General features: G+C 39.8%; 2 protein-coding genes across 17 annotated transcripts in view; one reads left to right on the top strand and one right to left on the bottom strand.

Moving 5' to 3' along the window:
* Positions 1 to 7124: 7124 nt before the first annotated feature.
* On the bottom strand, positions 7125 to 18011 carry GIN1 (gypsy retrotransposon integrase 1). Of its 7 annotated transcripts, none has more exons than XM_059873336.1 (9): positions 17674 to 17770; positions 15562 to 15606; positions 14060 to 14205; positions 12967 to 13160; positions 11593 to 11898; positions 10707 to 10895; positions 10444 to 10611; positions 9710 to 9998; positions 7125 to 7944 (listed from the first exon to the last, which is right to left on the bottom strand). In XM_059873336.1, the coding sequence occupies exons 3-9, from the start codon at positions 14196 to 14198 to the stop codon at positions 7646 to 7648; spliced, it is 1584 nt and encodes a 527-aa protein (XP_059729319.1). In that variant the 5' UTR covers positions 14199 to 14205; positions 15562 to 15606; positions 17674 to 17770; the 3' UTR covers positions 7125 to 7645. The 7 variants fall into 7 exon arrangements, with proteins under 7 accessions (XP_059729319.1, XP_059729318.1, XP_059729320.1 ...); XM_059873335.1 differs by lacking the exon at positions 17674 to 17770 and adding an exon at positions 17303 to 17442; XM_059873337.1 differs by lacking the exon at positions 17674 to 17770 and adding an exon at positions 17299 to 17395.
* Positions 17726 to 21511, top strand: part of PPIP5K2 (diphosphoinositol pentakisphosphate kinase 2) — a 50157-nt gene continuing 46371 nt past the window's right edge. For 9 of the 10 annotated variants that reach the window (XM_059873319.1, XM_059873317.1, XM_059873315.1 and 6 more), the window contains exons 1-2: positions 17726 to 17862; positions 21316 to 21388. The gene's annotated coding sequence lies outside the window, so the exon portion shown is untranslated. The remainder of the gene's footprint in view (positions 17863 to 21315; positions 21389 to 21511) is intronic. The other variant, XM_059873310.1, reaches the window with a different exon arrangement.

Raw genomic sequence — 21511 nt, 5'->3', positions numbered from 1 at the left:
TCTCAAATTAAATATGCAAATTAGTCAGGGTAGGCATCTAATACTACCTGATTAGAAGCACTGATTTTCTTTTTTCTTCCACACTATTTTTCATTCATTCAACAGGAACCCTCAGTCCTGAAATGAGCTCTCTCATTTAACAGCAGACATACGGAAGTCCTGCTGGATAATTACCCTCTCTGTATGAGTCATCTAGAGTGTGAATCATTGTGTAACATCATTATGACTAATCAGTCCAGTTTAAGGATCAGAGCATAATTAATGTTCTTTTTAAACTGCTATTATGAGCAGAGTGTACACAGCTGTAATTGCCAGAAGATTTTATGAAACAGTTTCCATTATCATCATTGCAGGTGTTGTAATAGGCTACTGCTGTCATTGAGATTGCAAAATAGGCTTTAAGCTCCTTGTGGTGGTTTTGCAAGGTCTATGGGGGACTAAGGGTAATGATAGTGGAGAAAAATGTAAGGTTTCTTCTCCCAGCAAGATTTTATAAATCCCCTTTTTCCGGAAAAAAACCCCAAAAAACCAAAACCCCAAACTTAAAATGCATTACAAGCTGGTTTCTTTTCTCACATACAGCAAAATCCCCAGGATAGCCACCTGAAATGCTGGAGAACAGGCAGAGTTTCATGTGAAATGTATTTAGTGCATACTCTTAAGTTGCTTCCTCTCCAGCAAATTTTTGTTTTCCAAATGTTACAAGGAAAATAGTGTGTTTCTTTCTCACCTTTGAAAGCAAGGCAATATTATTTTTGGCAGTGGCCTCATATATATGAATAAAAATAAATCAGTTGGGAAGAATCCTCTGAAGCGTCTACAACAATGCTCAGTCACTAGTTTAAGGAAGTTTCCGGTGACAGCTGTTAAGAAAGCTGTGGTGACACTGCTGTCATAGGTGGCACATATGCTATCAGTTCTAAGAGATCACAGGGGTTTCTCAAAAGGAGTCAATAAGGGTATATTTTTCTAACATTTTGTTACCTCACCTTATGTCCAAGTGATGTTGGGTCTTCTCTGCTTCCATTAGCAGAGCTCAGTGGAAGTAATATGCAGCTTCCCTCTTTGTCCTTTCCTTTGTTTGAGCTGTATCTCCAATTCTAAATAATGCTTTGTTGAGAGGGAATCAGCCAAAGTGTTTAATTACAAGTACAGGCTAAAATAGATTAATTGAGCTTTAATCATAGTCTCAGCTCTCTGAGAAAAATTCAGGCATTTTTCTCTTCAATAATCTTGGGATGCCTAAAGAGAAGCAGGATGAGGGAGGAGATTCTACTCTGATCTGGTGAGACCCCACCTGCAGTGCTGCATCCAGCCCTGGGGTCCCCAAACTAAGAAGGATGTGGGCCTCTAGGAGTTGGGTCCAGAGAGGGCCACAAGCATAGTCAGAGGGCTGAAGTACCTCTCTTGGAGTTTTTCGGTCTGGATAAGAGAAGGCTCCCCAGAGCCTTTCATTTTGGTCTTTGAGAGTTTAAAGTGGGTTTGTAAGAAAGACAAAACCATTTTATCAAGGACTATAGTGATAGGACAAGGGCAATGGTTTTAAACTGAAAGAGGGAGAATTTAAGATTGGATATTAGAGAGCAATTCTTTATTCTGAGGATGGTGAGGCACTGGCACAATTTGCCCAGAGAAGCTGTAGATGCCTCATCCCTGGAAGTGTTCAAGGCCAGGTTGGATGGGGCTCTGAGCAACCTGGTCCAGCAGGAAGTGTCCATGCCCATGGCAGAGGGGTTGGATTAGGTGATCTTAAAGGTCACTTTCAACCCAAGCCATTCTGTCATTTTTAATAACTGCACAGACAGGCCACCAACTACTTTCCAGCACCAATCAAATTTCAGCACCTCAGGTTTCTTGCTCCTAATTTTGTAAAGGTGCAATGGCAGAATTGGAACATCTGAACCTGCTTGAAGGCACTGAATGTTCTTAGTCTCTTATTAAAGCTGCATCTTATGAAAACAATGTACCAGAGATTCCATACTGGAATAGAAAAATTAACATAAATATGAAGCGACAAGCTTTCTGAATCAGTTCTCATTTAAATAAGCCAGCAGACCATCCTCCATCCTAACAGGTTCTGTGTGCTAATATTATTTATTGTATTAAATGTTGAATTCTAAACTAAATTAAATGTTTTCAAGTCTAAACTTTAGAGAGCACGTTTAAATTAGTTTTCAGTAGTTGCTCCAGATAAGACTGTGCTTTAGTGAACAACATGTAATTGCACATTTTAAGATTTAAAAGATGTGGTACTACCTTCTATGTGTTGTTGATTAATCTTTTATTAAGCCTTTTTAAGGAAGAAGAATCTTGGCTATTGTGGGGGCTGAATATTTTCATTAAAATTAGGCTGACCAAGTAGCTAAGTACCTTTCTGTACTGTATTAAGCATCTCCCTGTTTTAAATAGCCTGACCCATGGGAAGTCTTACAGAGTTATAGGGAGGTGGTTGTGGTCCACTGGCAAGAGGCATCCGGTAATTTTTGGTACCTTTTTGTGAACCTGCTGTAAGTGAGGGCAGACTGGGGCAACTGCAAGGTGCTATGAGGAGGATGCACTGACCTGTAACACACAGGTTGCCACCCAGGTCACCTGAAGGTGTCCCAATTAACAGAAATTACAATCCCAATTAAGCAGCTGTCCTTGCCACCAAGTATCATTAGGTATAAATTGATTCCTTGGGAAGCATCTTGATTAAGTAGATTTCTAATCAAGCAGTGGACTGTAGAGTTAATGAGGATTTATAGATCATTGCAGTAATTGCAAAATCATATTCCTTGCCAAAACTAGATTAATTTAAATTTTATCAGTCTTTAGATCAGTAATGGCTGTCACGCTATGGATTAGGATTAAGCATGTGCCATGCTACAGAGAAGGGGCTTGGTGGTTTTTAGGTTGCCATTCAAATACACGTGTGAAAACTTGTTTGAAAGACTTCATATGTATTAGCAGTAAAAGCTGTGGGGACCATCACTGCTGAGCAATTCAAGAGCAACTTTATTATTTAATTACTTAATTGTACATTAGGACATTCTTTAAAATTTTAAAGACTATGTCATTATATAGTTTGCAGTTTATGTGTATTCCTGTATTGTACAGTAAAAAAATGCAAAACCAGAACCAAATATTCAAATAAATTAAAAATAAGAGCTGAAATTAAGCCACTGTATTTTCTCTATGTAAAACAGATGCTACTAAACCACAGTTTTAGCATCCTGATTTGCCTTTACCTCTTGGGGTTTTTTAATTCTTAAATGTGAAAATATTTTTACTTTTTATGTGAATTTTCAAAACTTGTTAGAAAAATTTACACTGTAGCTGTTCTTTAGGCTCTTCTCCAGTAATGGGGAAAAAATTAGATTTGTCTGTATAGCTAAGCATTACTGGCAGATGAAAAGAGAGGAGCTGATAGTGTAGAGGAGAATTTAAGGTCTATAGTGATAGCTACTTATCCAAGCAAAACCTGCAAACTTCTTGCTCTTTCTGGACATGGTGGCTAAAAAACCTAAAAGAATATTCAGCTGACATTGTTAGACACGTATTTTGGAGAGATACTGTGTGGCAGCCAATCTGGAAGCTGCACTATACTTTTTCCTAAATACTACAGGTCATGAAGGCACTTTATTTTACGGTTTCTTCATCTCCATCGCACTCATATTTCTTATTAATGGGTTGCATGTGAAGCATGACATCCTCTGAGTAAAGCTCTGTCTAATTTCATTGTATAGCTTTTAGAAAATATACAGATGATGTATGGGCAGTATTCTTGTAGGGAACTGTGCCCAAGTACTGGTTTAAGGATGCAGTAATTTTTTTTCTTAGAAAATAGCCAGTGGTAACAGTTCCTCAAACTAAGGAAATTATTAATTACAGACTGTAGTGATTCTTCTGAGACATATGAGAAACCTATATTTTCAACTATTTTTAATTAGAATTGAAGAATTTTTTCAGAATGGAGATTAGGCAACTACCAAAGTGGCTAAAGTTGGTGCTACATGTTATTTAGGGGTTCAGGGCAGAACCCTGCCCTGGCCACTACAATCCTCAGAGCTCTGAGTACCCTGTTATTGCTTCCTTCAACTATGACACATCCTAAACCAGCTGCTCAAGAGAAAATTACTTTCAGGAAAAAAGGACTGAATTCCACAATTCTGGCATGTTTTCTCGGGTTGGCTCTCGGGTCACATACATTTTGCCACACAATAGGAAAAGGAGGCATGGCGTTATTCCAGGCACTGCCTGGGAGATCCTGCCCGCAGCAACCAAGATGTAAAGAGCACTGAAACGTGCTTGGAAGGTGTAAAGCTGTACTGAAAGTTTACCACAGTTGGTAGATGTGGTATAAAACCACCTAAAGCACAAGTAGAGCATTTTTGTACTCTGGCTCACAAGACAGGTCAGCCACGCAGCCTTCACACAATGCGGGTCATATTGCTCTCAGAAATGTGTTCATGCTCCCGTGATTATCGACGATTTGATGCGAAAATTACCGAAAATTCTGCTGCGAACGTTGTTTCGGAAAGAAGTCTCGGAAGGGCACGGCGGGCAGCAGTTCCTGCGAGCCCTGCGCTCCCCGTGGGCGGCGGCTCCCGTGGATCCAGGCTGCCACCATGCGACCAACGCTGAAACACAAATCCGGAACGTCTCCCGCTGGAGACGAACACACGAAAGCTAAGACTCTAAAAAGATTGTTTGCCGGTGTAACAGCATGTCTATGCGCTCTGCTTTCCTTCTTCTTGGTCTTTATTCTATGGGAGTCATAGAGTGGATGATCTTTCTGACTAGGTAAAGATTCAGAATCAAACTAGTGGGGAAGCACAGGTATTATTTACTGCATAGCATTGAAACGCTGTACTAAACAGAACTCATTTTCTTGGGGCTTTTATCACTACGTCTGCCAGCTTTATGAAGGGTAATGAGTATTTTTCGCAGTTTGTCTGGAACCTGATACGGTGTTACTCACTCTGTAGAGAAGGCGGAAGTGAGGCATAAGGAAATTAAAGGCATCAATTACCAAGAATAATCAACTAATTTTAGGTACTGAATTCGTGAAGTCTGATTTATTCCCTTTTTTACCCACTTACTCGGATATCACTTTACATATTCAAGGCACCAATTCTTGCCACCAGCTGCAGTTCTAAATGCTCCAGTTCTGCTGAGGAGTTTTGAAATGCTTCTCAGTCACCCAAAAAAGGGCTCACACATGTGAGTAGTAAGTAGTCCGTGGTAAAACAGAATTATAGAAACTTGTATCCAAGTGATCTGCTCATTACTGCACTAGCAGTCTGTAACAGAGCAGCACTGCCTGGCAGTGGGGATATGCTGTATTTCCTACAACAGTAACTGTTTACTGGCACATCTGCTTCTTCTACCAGTGCAGCAAGGTTGCTGCAGATCCCTTCATCTACACACAGGCTGCAAGGAGAACTGACATGGGAATGCATCTCTCAGGATTAACTGCTCCAGAAACAAATGCTTTAAAATTCAATTTACTGTCTGGTTACTTCTCTCTGGAAGAGCCTTCTTCCTCAAACTAAAGCTTTTGGTGTGCTGCTTTTCATTCAAAATTTCCAGATAGTTTTGTTACCAAGATATAAACAGCAAGCTGGCAGGTCTTCTAATAGGGGCAGAAGAGAACAGTATCCATTTCTTGAAGACAGAGCTGAATCTTGCTTCCTTGTGTCAGTTTTGGCCAAACAGTTTCTTTTCCATTTTCCAGTGATGTTCTTCACGTCAATAGTTTGAAAACCTGTATTTTATTTCAGTGAACGTTCCCCATCCACAGGAGGCCACATTTCAGTGCGCTGGTAAGTCACCAGTGCCTGCTTGTTAATACAGTAGATCAAAATTTCCAGGAAGCCTGAGCAATCAGCAATATGTTAAATGTACACAGCATGTTAACTGTTTCGGTGTTTTCCCCATTACTCTCTCACTGCAGCATTTTCTTTCTTTTCAGTGTAGCTGTAACAAGTCTAGAGCACTTGGGTTACCCCAGGGCTACTGCAGAAAACAGCTTTGCTGTAGTGTGCACAATTCAGGAACTGATCATTTGGAGTAAGAAAAAAAATAAGAGAGGCTTCTATTTTGCAGCAACTAAAGCAGAAATGAGTCTTACAAACAATGCCTTACTCTGCAGTTTTATCCCTGACAGTAATATTTTCTTCAAAAGGATGATATATAAAAGTAAGTATTTATTCCATGTGTGCATACACACAATGTACCCAGATTCTTTCTGAAGTCTTGGTGGAGAAAAACTGTTTCTGTAGGACTGCATTTCAGAAGACACAAAATAGTTTGAGTATTAATTATTTTTCATTAGAAGTTTGAGATAGGATTCTGTCATGGTGCTGAGCTCTTTTCTCACACAGATGCATCCCGTGATATTAAAGACATACTGTACTGCACATGTAGATACCTAATCAGCCTTGATGACAACATCTAATTGCCTAAAAATAACTGAAAACTCCTAATAAATAGTACTTTCCCCCACTTGTGTTAAGTCACATGACATTCAAGAGCAGAAATGAGAGGGATCACAAAAATTCAGAGAGCAAGATATGCAAATCTTCCACAGCATCATCCATAAGTTGCTGAATTCCTCAATCCAGTTTTCTGCTAGTTTTCTTCATGTCAATTCCCTACAAAAAAAAACCCCAAACCAAACCAAACAAAAAAACCCCACCAAAAAAAAACAAACAAAAAACCAACCCCCCCCAAAACAAACCAAAAAAACCAAAACAACAAAAAAAATTTGCTTCCACTCATCAGTTTTCCACATGAAAAAATTCCTGTGCTGATGACTTTGAGAAACAGTCTTCTCAGCAGGAAGTCCAGACCAGTAACAACTTCTTCAAGGAAATCAGAGAAAAAGAAAATACCACTGCTTCACCTTTTATAGCCCACTGTCCACAGAAAATCTCCCAACACGCACAGGCTCAGTGGAGAGTTAAGTGTAATGGAGAAACCAGAGGTTTGTGGAAAAAGCACATATTAATATTAAATATTAAATGCTCCTAAAATTTTTTCACATGCCTGAAATATTAAACCTTCCTACACTAGTAGACTTCTAATGAGCAGGGAACAGCTGAAGCCCTCATTGTTTCACGCATAGAACACTACATGTATTTGATTTTGGCAGTTTTATTGTTTTGTGAGATTTTAAATGGAATAGATTAGAAATTAAAAGTTGTACAAGTCAGATGATGCAGCTTCTCAAAATGAATAGAAAATTCTTATATAACAGGAAAAGGAAGGCATGAGCTTCTCTGTAGTGGAGGAAAGATTTACACCAACTTGCTTAGGTTTAATTAATCTCACAGTGCACATTAGGAATATGTCATCCAAGGATTGAATGGAAAAGGTCATTACAGTGAAATTATGCCTTGTGTCCTGAGAAGATAACATTAAGGCATGGCCACATTGCCATTCTACCAACAAAATATGGAATTTAAATGCATGATCAGAATATGTGCTTTTACTAGTGCTTTTTCTTAACACCCAGACAAACTAGATACCTGAAGTACTCCTGGATTCATAAAGGAGTAAAGTGGATTGGGCTAAGGATGTTGGAGCTATTAATTTTTTTTTTCAGTTTGCCACAGTAGATCCAAACTGCTTGGCAATGAAATGTGATAGAAGACCATGCTTAAGTATCCTCTGTCTTTGTCTGAAGGGTCCAACAAGGTGATGGCCATTGCTCTGGCTCTGCAGTGTTTGGTTCAATGCAATGATCTTCTCTCAGCTCAGATTCCTGTTTACCATCTGCTGATTCTTGGTCTTTGCAGGCTGCAGGTGGAATCTGTACAGCAGACATGATATCCCTTTTGTAAGCATTTATTTCTTTTTCAGCAACAGAGTCTGCTTGTCTTGAATTATTAGATCTTTCAGATAAGCCAATATAGTCATGGTCAAAAACTACTGCACCTTGTAGAATGTAATGGTTGCCTGTAAAAGGAAAGCAGCCATTAGTTCAGATCTCTGAAGTCATACTTGAAATGTTAGTGAGGTGCTAACTTACTTTTCAAAGCAATTTCCAAAAGAGGACAGGAATATTTGAGCGACAGTAAACTGATTATGTGAATTTCCCAATTTCTCTGAGGATTAAATGTTTGGCATCTCGTTACACCCACAAAATATTCCCTGGGATGATCCACATTTAGAGCTTTTCTTAGCTAAGTCAATGATTAGCTTGATGTCTGTCTTAGTCACCTACTGAACTAATGCTTTAATACAACTACTAGCTTGAATAAATGGACATGTAGATTCTTTCATTTTGTGCATGCACATGAATAAACGAGGTTTCCTCATGCTCTCACTGGGAAATCTTAGTTGAACACACAACAGCTTCCTTAAACCATAAAAAGTTTAAAAATTAAGTAAAGTAGGTAAGTAAAAAAAACCCCACAAACTAAAAAACCCCAAAATCTATCCCTGCCAAGATAGTCACTTCCTGAAAAAGGAAATTCTATGTTTACACACTGCTTCTGCAGTACTCAGCAGTTAGCATATCAGGCTCCCATACTACAAAGACCACTACTTTCAGCTTTTTATACTGACACAATTTACCAAAAGTTATTGTAATAGCTGTTCATTATCTATATGATTGATATGCATGTGACTTCCTCCTCATGCATCAGCAATTTAATGAGGAACCAGAAGGCACAGAGTGATCATCCAAAGAAAGTAGAGGCCTCATGACATGAAACCAGTATCCTAGTTACAAAATCTGTAATCGATGACTGACATAAATATTTCAGCTTGTTACATGAAATTCCAGAATTAGTTTCAGCTTTGCAAATCTCTCAGCTTTGAGAGATGATGGAAGAAATTACCACCTCAATGTAGTTTATCTATTTACAAGAACCAAAGTTTGACCACGTGTGCCAATAGTGTGGGAATTGTTCTGCTCTTCAAGAACTCTGAAGTTCAAAGCAGCTTGTTCCGTAACAGAAGTCTTTTGTATACCAAGTATTTAATTTTTTTGAAAATGCCTCTGATGACTCAAAGATGCTATGAGCAGAAAAGAAACAGCTGCCACTGTTTGATTTGCAAAAGGGCATGCTGAATATGTAAGACCAAGAGCAGAAGTAGGTTATCCAAATCTTTGGAAATTTCTAGACATCCTACCACAGAGCATGACAATTCTATTTGCTCTTGTAAGAGAAACACTGACTTCTTTAATATAGAAAAATTTAAAATATACTATTCCAAAATCAGTTCCCTGATGTAGTCTTTATATTTTAAGGCTTTAGAAGACACTCCAATGTTGTTAAAAAAAAAAGTTTCCATTGCATAAGCAAAATCAATGTGACTCTTGCCTACACCAAAATGGAGTCAGAAAATATTCCTTGAATACAGGTCAGTCTGCTTATACTTCTAGCATGTTCTTATACTTCTGTCAGCCAGCACAAATAGATCCAAGCCAGTGATTAGAAGCAACTTTAATAGAGGCTATCTTTAAAAAGACTTTGAACATTATTCATGAGCTCTGTTCCATGCTCTGCATAGTTTGATGTCTCTCACATTCACTATTCTCCTTACTTAACTATTACACTATTGTGTGTGCTAATATAACTCCCACTGGTTACTGAATGATACTTTTTCATTCTAATAACCTAACACCACAACAGAGAAGTTAAAAAACAAAAATCAAAAAACCCAACTCTTTTTACATATATAAAAATACCAACTTAAAAACAATTTTATACACCTTTTTCACTGGACCCTCTTATATACGGCTTGAGGTGAGACATCTTGATGGGTCTTTTCAGCCTGGATCCTGTGGAATCTCTTAATATTGCACAGCCATTTTCTGTGATGTAATCTATGATACAAGGACCAATCCATTCTGACTGGAAACGACCATCTTTCCACCAGTTTTTTCTTTGCCTGAGGACTTCATGACCAACTTTAAGTTGAAGGGTATTTAATTGTTTTGACTTCCTTTTGACTGTGATTTTGGTTCTGATTTTTTGTTCATCTGAAGTTTTTTTATCTGCCTACAGAAAGATAAATGTGAATTACTTTTTTTTTTTTTAAGTAATCATGCAATTTTGTAGCATTGGTTAACAGTGGTTAAGCATGACATTGAGTGGTTTTAGATGTCTGTAGTTTGTAATTATGTGGGATTGACAAGTGATGAAGAAATTGCTTTTATCTTCATAAATCACTACACCATAGGCAAGAGTTTTCTACTTCTCTGTTCTGCCCTCTAAGTCAGACATAGAAAACTTCTGACAATAGGTCTTTTTTAAGGTTACTCCTTCCAAATACATATGTGTTACACTGAAATTAAGGGATCACAGGAGTAGGAAAACAAATTAAAAACCACCACTCAACCACCCCCCCCATTATCTTAAAAGGTTAGTTATACTTTATACATCAGACATTTTCATCTTTATCTTCAATCTTCTTACTAGTAAAATTCAAATACACAACATTTACCTGGCAATCTGAGGTTTTCTCTTCTTCCAGTGCTTGACTTTGTTTTTTAGTTGCTTCAAATATTTTGGCAAAACTACTGTATTCTCCTTCCACACATGTATTCATGGGCTCAACAACACGTGGGTTACGGTTGAACATTTGGAAATATGGGGTGTTTTGATCTGGCTCCTGTTTATATGGGCAGCAAAAGCAAGGAAATTTAGCATTCAGCTTTGCTGACATTTTGGAGAACTTCAGTCAAAAGAAGAAGAATCTTTACATACCAAATTTGTCAAATTGAAAGCATAGGCTATAGCAGATAAATGCTCATCCCAATCATTTGGATGGTCTATGCAATACTTATTAAGGAAAGTTTTGATTGTCTTGGACATTCTTTCATTTACATCATGTGTCTGAGGATAAGACATTACAATTTGCTTCATTCCAAAGAGTGCAAACAGTTCTTCATTTATCTTCAAAATAAGAAGAAAACAATTAGTGAACATTTCTCCTGCTTTGTGCCCCATTTCAAGTAAAAAAACTCAGATTTCCACCTCTTTGGTTGATATGATGGTGACTGGGAAAAATCTTGCATACATATTGGCACAGAACACACCAGGACCGTGAATGAGAGCTAAAGCATTAAGGAGGACTTAGGAGCCAGTGAATGATGGTTCCTAACCACATTTTTGCCACTTAAATCAATCTGCCATTACCTCCATGTCACAATCTGATGACTTCATAACCTCTTTGAGGAACAAAGTGTGGTAAGTCATTCATAATCACTATAAGTCAACTTCAAAAATACCCTTAGCTATTGCTATACTGGGCAAAATGGATAAAAGACATACATCAGAATGCAGTGTACAAATTCATGCCAATTCAAGTGAGTGACAAAACCTGCACTATGACTGCCAGGAAATAATTTTACTGTGCTCTTTTTACAAAGAATAAAGTCCTAGGAAACATTGCGTAGCATTACAATTGCAAATTATTGGTTGACATTTTTTGTATTGTGCAGATGTCTTTACTTTTTCAAGTAAAGAAAAAAAATATTAAAGTCTTTCTGAAAAAAATTCTAAAATTCTAATCTAATATAAGAGAAAATGTATTTTTCTTGAGGGAAAAAACAACAACAAAAAGTGATTAACTATCCATGTAAATAATTACCTGATAAACAAGCTCCTTCCCCTGATCAATAGGCATCTTTTCAGGTGGCCCATATAAGAAAAACATGTTTATGATTGCCTTAGCAATTTCAGCTGCTGAAGTGTCATGCAGTGGTAAGATAACAGTCCATCTTGTAAACAAATCTGTCATAATTATGATGTATTTGTGACTTCTGTTGGTAACATTGAAAGGTCCCATTAGTTCTATAGTGACTGCTGTCCATGGGTCCTCTGCTTTGATAGGGTGTATTTTGGGTACTCTGGTGGCTATGTTCTTTGCCACCTGGCAATGCTGGCAAGCATGCACCTAGAGAAGACACCAGGGAAGGTGTTATCAATGAAAAGTGACGGTGAGGTGATGACAACCATCAGAATCATAGATCTCCACTATTTCTCTGTAAATCAGGTCAGACCAGGCAACGCAAAAAAAAAAAATTATCACTTTTCTTACAATTTTTTACCCTTAAATTTTTCAGAAACAGCATAAAACCTAACAATACTGAAAGACAGGAAAGGAACATGTAAAAGAACTCATTCTCCATTCTGAAAGCACTGTGCTCTTTCAAGTCCACACTACAAATTTTAAAATCCATTACTATATGTAAATAATTAAGGAAGTAGGAAGCAACTGGGAGTGAAAGGAAGTCCTAATCATTCCCCTTTTGGCTCATCTATGTGTGCTGGGGCTGAAAAACACTGGAAGTATACATTATCTTCCATACACAACAACTCAATTTATGGGACAGAGAACCTTTGTCCAATCTAAATTGAAAGGAAAGACTCATTTTCATGCCATGTAACAATTGCACAAGACCTCAAAGTATTAACATGGCGCAGCAAGCCAATAGCAACAGTTATTTGGCCTGAAACTATTTACATAGTTTCCTGAACAATCAAATTCTGCTAGGGGTTCCTGTGCCTGTATCTTTGGGTGGAGGAGAAGAAACTTTCCCAAGCTTTGACTATTTCCTGAACACAATTTATTGTAAAGCAGAGACACCATTTTCATACTCTTATCTGCTAGCAGCTGCGCTGGTCACACATCCTTGTGATGGCACATTGCATCCTAACAAAGATATGTGAGAGTCCTTACACAAGAAATCTCTCTCGGGGACTGGATGTGCCCTGCCTACCAAAAGAGATTATGGCTCCCCACCACACCAAAGTGGTGTGCAAGCCAGTAGTAAAAGAATAAAAAGTAGTAACAGAGTAAAAAGAAACACCATGCATTGCCAAGATGACCAGTTTCAATGTGATTGTAAGCTTACACTTCCTCCATGTGAAACAGGCTGGGCACTTGCTGTACCAAAGTTCATAGGATTACCAAACATTTGTAACAGACTACATAAAGTATCTTGTAGCTATGAAGCCATACCCACTGCTTGACATCATTTGTTACAGAGGTCCAGTAGTAATTAGACTCCACTAAAGTCAGTGTCCTTGATATACCATGATGAGTGCCAGCAGCATTTTTGTGGCATTTCTCGAGGACTTTTTTCTTCTCTTCATCGGAAACAATTACCAGGCGCATTTGCTTTCTGTCTTTCCCAACATAGAACAACTTGTTTTCTGAAAGAAGTACCACGAAATTATAAGCAAGTGCTTTGTCTTCTGTTTGGTTTACTAAACTACTGAGCATGACTCAGAATAGAATTTAATACAATAAGTTCACTTTTGTAAACATAGCTTTTTGTTTACAAACATTTCAGTTATGTCCTCCAAAGAGCCATTAGTTCAGCCGTGTTTTTTATCTGGACACAAGGAGTTACAAGTGCAAGTCAGAAGTGCAAACAGCATTCCCACAAAAAATCTGACTGAAACACAAACCAACACTGAGGTTGGAAAGGGGACCTGGGAGTGTTGAAACTGTTGTTTGTGAAGCTGTTGAGTGACTGCCAGCAACCTGACACTGATAGTCAAAGATTTAACTCCACCCTGCCTTCTCACTATACAACACTGGCAGTTTTGATGGGATTGAGACAGTACAGCAGACTACAATGGCTCATAGAGGCTCATATTTCTCCCAGGGCTGCAATAAAGTTGGGAAGGGCCTGCAGGCTCTCAGGTGACTGATGGCAAAATTGTCCTTGTACGTCTCCCAGCCATCCCCCACATTGGATGGAGCATTCCTTGTCTCTAGCTGCAGATCTATTTCCCTTTCTGTAATCCTTTCAATTATGGATTGCAGTGACTACATATTTCTACAGTATAAAAAAGATATAAAATGACGTTTGGCTTTTATATAGATAAATAAAGCTGTCCTGGAATGGACTAAAGCAGATTGAGCTTCCATTTTTACAAACATCCTGTTATATATTAACCAGGAATTTGCAGAGCGTTTGTCTCACAGAGAATGTTTATTAAAAATCACAGATTGCTGCAGAGCAAGATCTCACTTTTTTTTTTTCATATTAGCAAATCTTCACCTTAATGTTTATTTTTAGCATAATCTGAGAGAAAATTTTTACCATTGAAAACAAATTTTTTGGCAGCTCTCCTGATTCCACTTCTTTCACTTGATAATGTTGTGGGATGATATTCCCCTGTTCGCTTGTAGTATGCAATCTGCTTCAAGTGAAGCCCACCACTTTTTCCACTACGAACCATTGCCAATCTGAACAAAATGGACAGAATTTATTAGATAAATTGTCAGAGAAGCACATTGTCAAGTCTTTATTGATTTCTTTGTAGCTCAGAGGCATCCTGGTTATGTAGCCTCTAAGAAGAGGTTACACCATTCACTATACATATCCACCATCAACTTTAACAACAAGGAGCACTGCTTGAAACACTAATTTTGTTCTAAGCAGAGCTGGTTTTGTCAAACTATTAAAATTTCCACAAAATGGAGTCTTCTACTACACTCACTGGACAGGGAAAGGAAATGGTATCAGAGAGAAAGAAATTGTTCTCATTCTTGGATACCTCTCAAATTCAGTTTTGCTTGAGATAGTCCAAAGATCCATCTTAGCTGAGAAAAATCTACATAGGTAAATAGGAAAAAAAACAACTTCCCACAGAGAATCGAATGGAAATTTATTTTTTCACTAATTAATCAGACAATTAGAATTTGAAATTCTAAACCATGTTACCAATGTTACCTCTGCATGTGAGGTAACAATTCATTACTTGACACAAGCTGACTTCCCTGGTAACATTAATAAGCAATAATGTCATTAGTAAAATGGGCCACTGATATAGAACCTCTTTGGGTTCAGCAAGAATAGCATTAAAAAATTATGTAATAATGAAAATTGAAGTATTCACAGACAGGATTATTGATGCAGCCTCTACATCATTTGAGTGGTTTGCTTTTTTTCCAAATCTTTTCCAGCAGCATAGATGAGGCAGCAGTTTAATCCTGCTCTCATCAATGTCTCCAGGAGCACAGTCAAGCTTGGGTTCAGCCATGTCATAATTTCACAGTGAATACTGGTTATCCACAGCATTAAGTAAATTTATTTCTTATCCTGCCACTGTTCCAATGCCAGACTGTGACATTATGTAGCCTGCTAAAAAGTTTGTCTGCCATATGTTCTAAGTGGCTTACAATTATGGGGAAGTGACAGTATCCAGTCACTCTGGAATGCACATCATCTTATCATGTGGTGATGCTATTTGAAAACAAAATGTGTAGGACAAGACGTCTATTTTTCAATTTATAGATTCTAACCTATCTTTACTATGCTGGTGGTGGAAAGGAGGTAAAGACCTCTTAAGAGTGATTATGCCTTTCATTTCATCCTTTCCTCCCACAAAATAAAATGCTGTATGTCATTTTTGGAACCAGCACCCTGAGCTAAGCACTGCTGTTAGCAATGGCAAATGCATGACAGGAATTTCCCATCCAAAATGTGACAAGGCTTTTGCCTCACTGAATACTTCATTTTATACAACCAAGAGCTGGTTTTCAAAACAAGCCAAGTCTCTTGTCATACAGCATTAGTGTTTTAAAGTAAAATTTTCATACCTGACAGAACTAACACAGATGTACTTCTCAACACCACGATCTCACCTGTGAAGAAAGATGGTGTTTCAGAACAGGTAAGGAGACCAGCCAGAAAACACAGGACTTTCTGACACTGCATTTTCCTGTAAATTTATATCTGGCAGCACATGCTAAATCAACCCACCGAGCTGGTAAATTGGATAACTAACAGCAGAAAAGGAGGTGAGGCTGCCATGAAGTAAATTAATGTTTCTGTTGTTTAAAAGAAGTCAATTAACGAGTATTTCTGACAGTAAAAGAACATTGGTGAAGGGCAATTAAAACATCTCATCTGCAAGGGGAACACATTCGAGTTTTACTCAGGGGCTTCCTCAAGGCCAGTCCAGCACTTAAGTTACCTGAAGTCAAAACTAGCCCAGTATGAACTGTCACTTAACCAAAGGGATGATGGATTCTTTTGGCTTGACACAGACTTTCACACATGGGAAGAAAAGATCTTACAGAACAATCTTTATTCTTCCAGTACTTTTAAAACTTGCCCAAAGCAGTGAATATTCTCCATGGATCCCAAAATTGCCCATTTTAATAAAATGAAGTTGCACAGGAACAAAATACTTCTAAGTAGGACCACTGCTAAGCATGTCTGCTGTACAGACATACAGTGTACACTTCTGCTAAGCAGACATGCTATCCACATTTCTGCAATGACAGTTTCTGTTATAAGCATTTTGAAGAGCTTAGGTAAGCCAATGAAGAAAGAATGCACTATGTAGCACCCACATACATTAATTTAGTACGATTCTGATCCAGCAAACCGTTAAGTACTTAAGTCTGCTGGATTGCTGCCTAATATGAGCTTCCTTCCTGAATATTTAATTTCTTATGCCCCTACTAATCTTTTCCCCCACTACCTAATTTGTTGTGTTTGGCCTACTCCTAAAAAGTGCCAAATAAAACAGCCCTGAAAAGAACAATTTATAAAATCTTCTGTTTTTCTTATTTATTCAGATAATTCATATGCTATATCTCAATACTCATAATGCATCCGGTAGTCTAAAAATCAAAGACATAAAATCAGCTGTCCATTTTTTAGTACCTTAGAAGTTCAAAAAGTATACTCTAGAAAGTATTTTAGCAAAGAGAATGAAACTTCCATATAACCAGTGATCTTTTAGCTTTAATGGCTTAGCCAAAATAGTCACACCTGCTAAAACTAAGCCATTTCATCCTTTAATGCCCATTTTCTCCTACAGACAAACACAATCCCAACTGCAAACTTATTCTTTTAGTCCAGCTTTTGACCAGTTCCCCTAATTCTGACTGCTGTTCCTACAAGAAACAGAAATCGTCTGTGGAGCCCTGAATCACAGTCACAGAATGATTTTGGTCGGCATGGACTTTAAAGATCATCAACTTCCAAACTGCTGCCAGGTTCAGGGACACCTTCCACTAGATGAGATGCCTTAGACCCCCAAGCCCACGTGGGTTCGAACACTTCCAGGAATGGGACAGACAGAGCTTTTCTGGGCAACCTGTTCTAGTGCCTCACCATCCTCACAGTAAAGACTGTTTTCCTAATATCTGGTCTAAACATGTTCTCTTTCTTTGAATGCATTCCCCCTTATCTTATCAGTACATGTTCGTGTAAGAAGTCCCCCTCCTGTTCCCTTACAGGCTGTCACCAGCACACAGCTTCAAAACACCACTTTTCTAACCCAGGTGCTTCCCAAAATGTGTAAATCAAACTGATAGACTCGCCTACATTCCTTCCTGGTTTTGCAAAGTGCGACAGAGGGCTGGGGAGTTCGCCTATGAGGCTGAGTGGACAGGCACGCGAAGTCGGCGTCTTGCAGCCCGCGGTAGCGTCAGCTGCCATCAACAATTCCACGTATTCCTCTCGGGAAGACTCCTCCGCAACCCTCCCACCCACAGCACTACACATCCCAGCGTGCATCGCGACCGCGCACGGCATGCCGGGAGCAGCGGTCGCGAGTGATCATCCCCTGGGCCTCTCACCCCGCGCATGCACGAAGAGACGCCAACGCGAACTTTTTGCTTCCCGCCACCGCCCCCCGCCGCCCTTTCGGCTCGGCGGGCACCCCCGTGAACATCCGCCTTGCCGCGGGGACACACCTGCTCCGGCAGAGGTACCGGCAAGGCCCGTCGCGGGGGCCACAGTTTCCTGGCCAGACCAGCCACAGCCACGGCCCCGGTGGCGCCCCGAGACTTTTGTGGCGCCCCCGGAAGTGGCGGGAGGGAGAGGAGGGGGCGGGGCAGCGGCGCTGCCGCCTCCTGTGGGGACTGCGGGGCTGCCGGGAGCAGGTGAGGCGGCCGTTCCCTTCTTTCTTTTCTGCCTTTCCCGCCTTTCCTTCCTTCCCATTCCCGGCCCGACCGAGATGCATGTAGGCAGCGCGGTGTCTGAGGCGAGCGGGAGTTCCCGTGAGAAGCGGTGTCGCAGTGGGCGGGCAGCGCAGGCGGTCCGGCGGGCGGCGGCCCCGCACCGGAGCGTGCGGTGGGCAGAGCCCCGCGGGCTCCCCTGCCTGTTCCTCGGGCACGCCCAAGGCTGCTGCGGCGGGCACGGCCCGTGTGTGCGGTCAGCGCTATGTCTCTGGGTCATTCAGCTCTCGGACAGAGCTTCGCTGAAACAGCGGCGTGCCGCACACCGGATGTGTGAGGTTGCAGTGTGCGGGGCTGTCGGTGTCAGGTGAAGCGTTTTGGTACAAATGAACATGGGTTGGAAGGTGTTGTGTGAAATAAACAGGGCAGGAAATTTTCCTCCTTTTAATGTCTTTATTAAAGTGATTAGCTCAAAATGGGGTTTCTGCAGATCTGGTGAGTTCTGCCGCCCCGCTCCCAGCAATGACTCAGAAGAGGATTTGCAGGTCTGTCCCTTAAGGGCCAGAGCCGGGGGTCCTGTCCTCGCAAGAGCAGTGGGGGTATACCCATGTTTCTCAGTTTGGGTTATCAGTCCAGGGGGTCCTGGGTCCGACTGGCATCATTTGTAGTTGGGGCGAGGTGTGACCGAGGTTTTCAAGCATCTCTGCCGGCTTCGGACCTCGGCCCTGCTGTCCAGACACCACCCTGACTTTTCAATTCTGCTTTGGCTCGTCTTTTTTTGGGGTATTTTCCAGGATTTGGTGAAGGTCCCCTCCCAGTGCAGTTTGGGTTTGAGATAAATTTGCATGTCTCCTGAGATGCAAATATCTCCCTCTCCCCACCGACCGAGGGGAGGTTGTCATCCTCCTGGCAACAGGCTAGGGTGGTTCTGAAAAACAAGAATTCTCTACAAAAGAGAGTTAAACGGCGGTACTTAAGGATACTTAAGAGGTTATTCCAACATTTCCCTAACAAAGAACTCTTGGCCAGCGATCAATTCCTAGCTCAACTGAAAACTCCTCTGCAGCCCCTTCTCTTAAAAAAAACGGTAACTTTTTTGTTCATAACAATGTGTGCCTAAGAAGGGATGGGGAGGGAAGTGATAGAACACCTCTTGGTGCTGTGGCTTTGGAGCACTCTGTTGGAGCAAGGGAGATGGCTGTCTGTAATCAAAATGAAAAGGGGTGGGGGGGTGGGAAGCAGAAGCCCGAAGGCGAGAATTGATTACGTGTCAGGAGCGGAGAAGAGGGAGATGTAAAAACTGTATGTCCTGTGTTACAGTTTTCCAGAACGGAACTTTATAGAGTATTGCTTAAGTTTGAAAATGCTGGGGGTTTGGCACTTCGATTGTTTCCCAGTAGTTAGTCACGAGCAGGAAGACTGGGGGATATCTGTGTCATAACCACAAGGAAATAAGTAGTTTTCTTTCTCATACAAGCTACTTCTGCTCCTGGTGTACTTTTTTTTTTTTTTAAATATACATCTTTTTGTAACATTGTTTCTGTATTGTTGTGTCGGTCTTTTTAAGCGCTGTTTCCCTCTGCTCTGTTTAGCTTGTATCTTTCCAACTTTTCTGCATCCCTTCTGTATCATCTTTGTACTCAAAGTAACAAACCAAGGCTGTTTTTTTTCCTTGGAATATCAAAATTCTTATTGAATCCATCTTTGTCCTGGTGAACAAGGTTTGATTCAATCAGTAACAAAACTATTCTTGCTATGTAAAACTTTTTTGTGGTATATGGTGATGTAATATGCCTCTTATGGTTCAATATGTGAGAAATTCAAATTTTTATACTTATTGGCTTGTCTTGGTTGTCTTATTCTTTCTATGGAAGAAAGTTTCACCCTTCTGGCAGTTGTGATTAGAACAGATCAAGCCTCCAGAGGCTGAGCCAAATGAACTCGGGTACATTTTTTTGCAAAACCTCTCATTTCTACAAAGTTGAATTAAAGTTCTTTGTGAGAATCTGGAGAAGCTGTTTTGACATCTGTGAATAGGATTTTTAAAATTTTGGAAGCCAGCCTTCCTGAAATATTCAAACTTGTCTCAAATATAAATGACTTTCTGTGATATGTTTGACAGAGCATGATTTAGAAAGGAACTTGGAGGTTAATGAATGTGAAGGTTATCTATTCTGTGGCTATGCAGGAGACACTTAAAACAAATGGCAGATACCAGTTTCTGTAGTTTGCCTGTTTGCGATAACACTGCCATTCTGTGTGGAAGATAAGAGAATGATATTTACTAGATGATTTACTAGATGGGTTTTTCTAGACTTCTAAGGCTGTTTTAGCATTTCTGTTATGGGATAGTAATTATTTTGCAGTTTCAACCAGAGAGTTGAAATATGCCTGTGATACTGCAATATTTGAAGATCAAACTCACAGTTTTACTTGTGCTGAAAAGTTACTCTTCTGCTGGTGAACTGCTAGGGAAAAATAAGTTCTGCAAGCAAAGAACTTGGTCAGGAAAAGACCCATTGAAAAGTTATTTCACTTTAGGTTTGGTGATTCATAATTACTGAAAATACTTTGCCTAACAAACTGTATAATTACTGGGAGAAAAGGTAGACATGGGGAAATCAGCCAAGTAGTTCAAAAACTGGAACAGTTGTGGTTTAAGATTAGAAATCTTATTTTTGAACAACCTAGAAGGCGTGTATTTCCTTGCTGCAAAGCTGGCCTCTCAACAGACTCCTGGCTTACATGGCTCTTCTCAGTTTTCTGTCGCTAAGATACTGTAATACAAATGATCAGACTGAATATTGCTTTTTGGTACAAATATTTTTTTGGTACAAACATCCATTACTCTTGGAAAATAATAAGGGTCCCTAGAAAAAGACTTAAGCAACTGAAGCTTATTAGCTAGCCTAGCTGCAGAGAGTTTTGAGAAATGTTAGATACTCCTGAGCAGAGTTGTTTCCAGTGGGAAATGCCAGTAATGTGGGTATTTCTAGATTGCTGCTGCTTGAGAGTGGGTGTTTGAAAGTGTCTCATTGGTAAGATTTGGCAGACTAAGGACCTGTCTTCTGCTTGGAATACTGAATAACCATACTGACTCCCTCCTGTAAAAAGCAATCCAGAGGCCACCTTAAAAAACAAACGAACAAAAAACCCCCAACAGCACAACAAACAAACAAAACACAAAAATCCACTTAGTGGTGAAGAAAGATAGTGAAAGGGTTATAATAGCCTAATGGTTAGAACAGTTGAATGGAACAGGACAAAAAACTATCTCTGTTCTCTCCTATATCAGAGGTTTTCTCCTTGTTTTCTGTTAATGAGAAGTGTGTCCTAACCATCAAGCTGAAAAGTGTGTGGATAAAAACATCTACATGTATACATTACTGGCTAAGATGGAGTATGAGTAATAGTGCATAGTTTTTTTTTTTCCCCCAGAAAACACATTCATTGGCCACCAGGTGCTTACTAAGCAGAATCATGGAACAGATCCTCCTGGGGCATTTGGAAGGTAAGAAGGTAATGGATGACAGCCAATGTGACTTCACTAAGGCAAATTTGACAAATTTAGTGGCCTTCTATGAGCACCTTCCAGTAAGTAAAAGGAGACTGACTACAAGAAAACTGGAAAGTG

This window comes from Haemorhous mexicanus, chromosome Z, assembly GCF_027477595.1.
Source record: "Haemorhous mexicanus isolate bHaeMex1 chromosome Z, bHaeMex1.pri, whole genome shotgun sequence".
NCBI lineage: Eukaryota > Metazoa > Chordata > Aves > Passeriformes > Fringillidae > Haemorhous > Haemorhous mexicanus.
The sequence above is the reverse complement of the archived record's forward strand: the minus strand, read 5'-3'. Positions and strand labels throughout refer to the sequence as shown.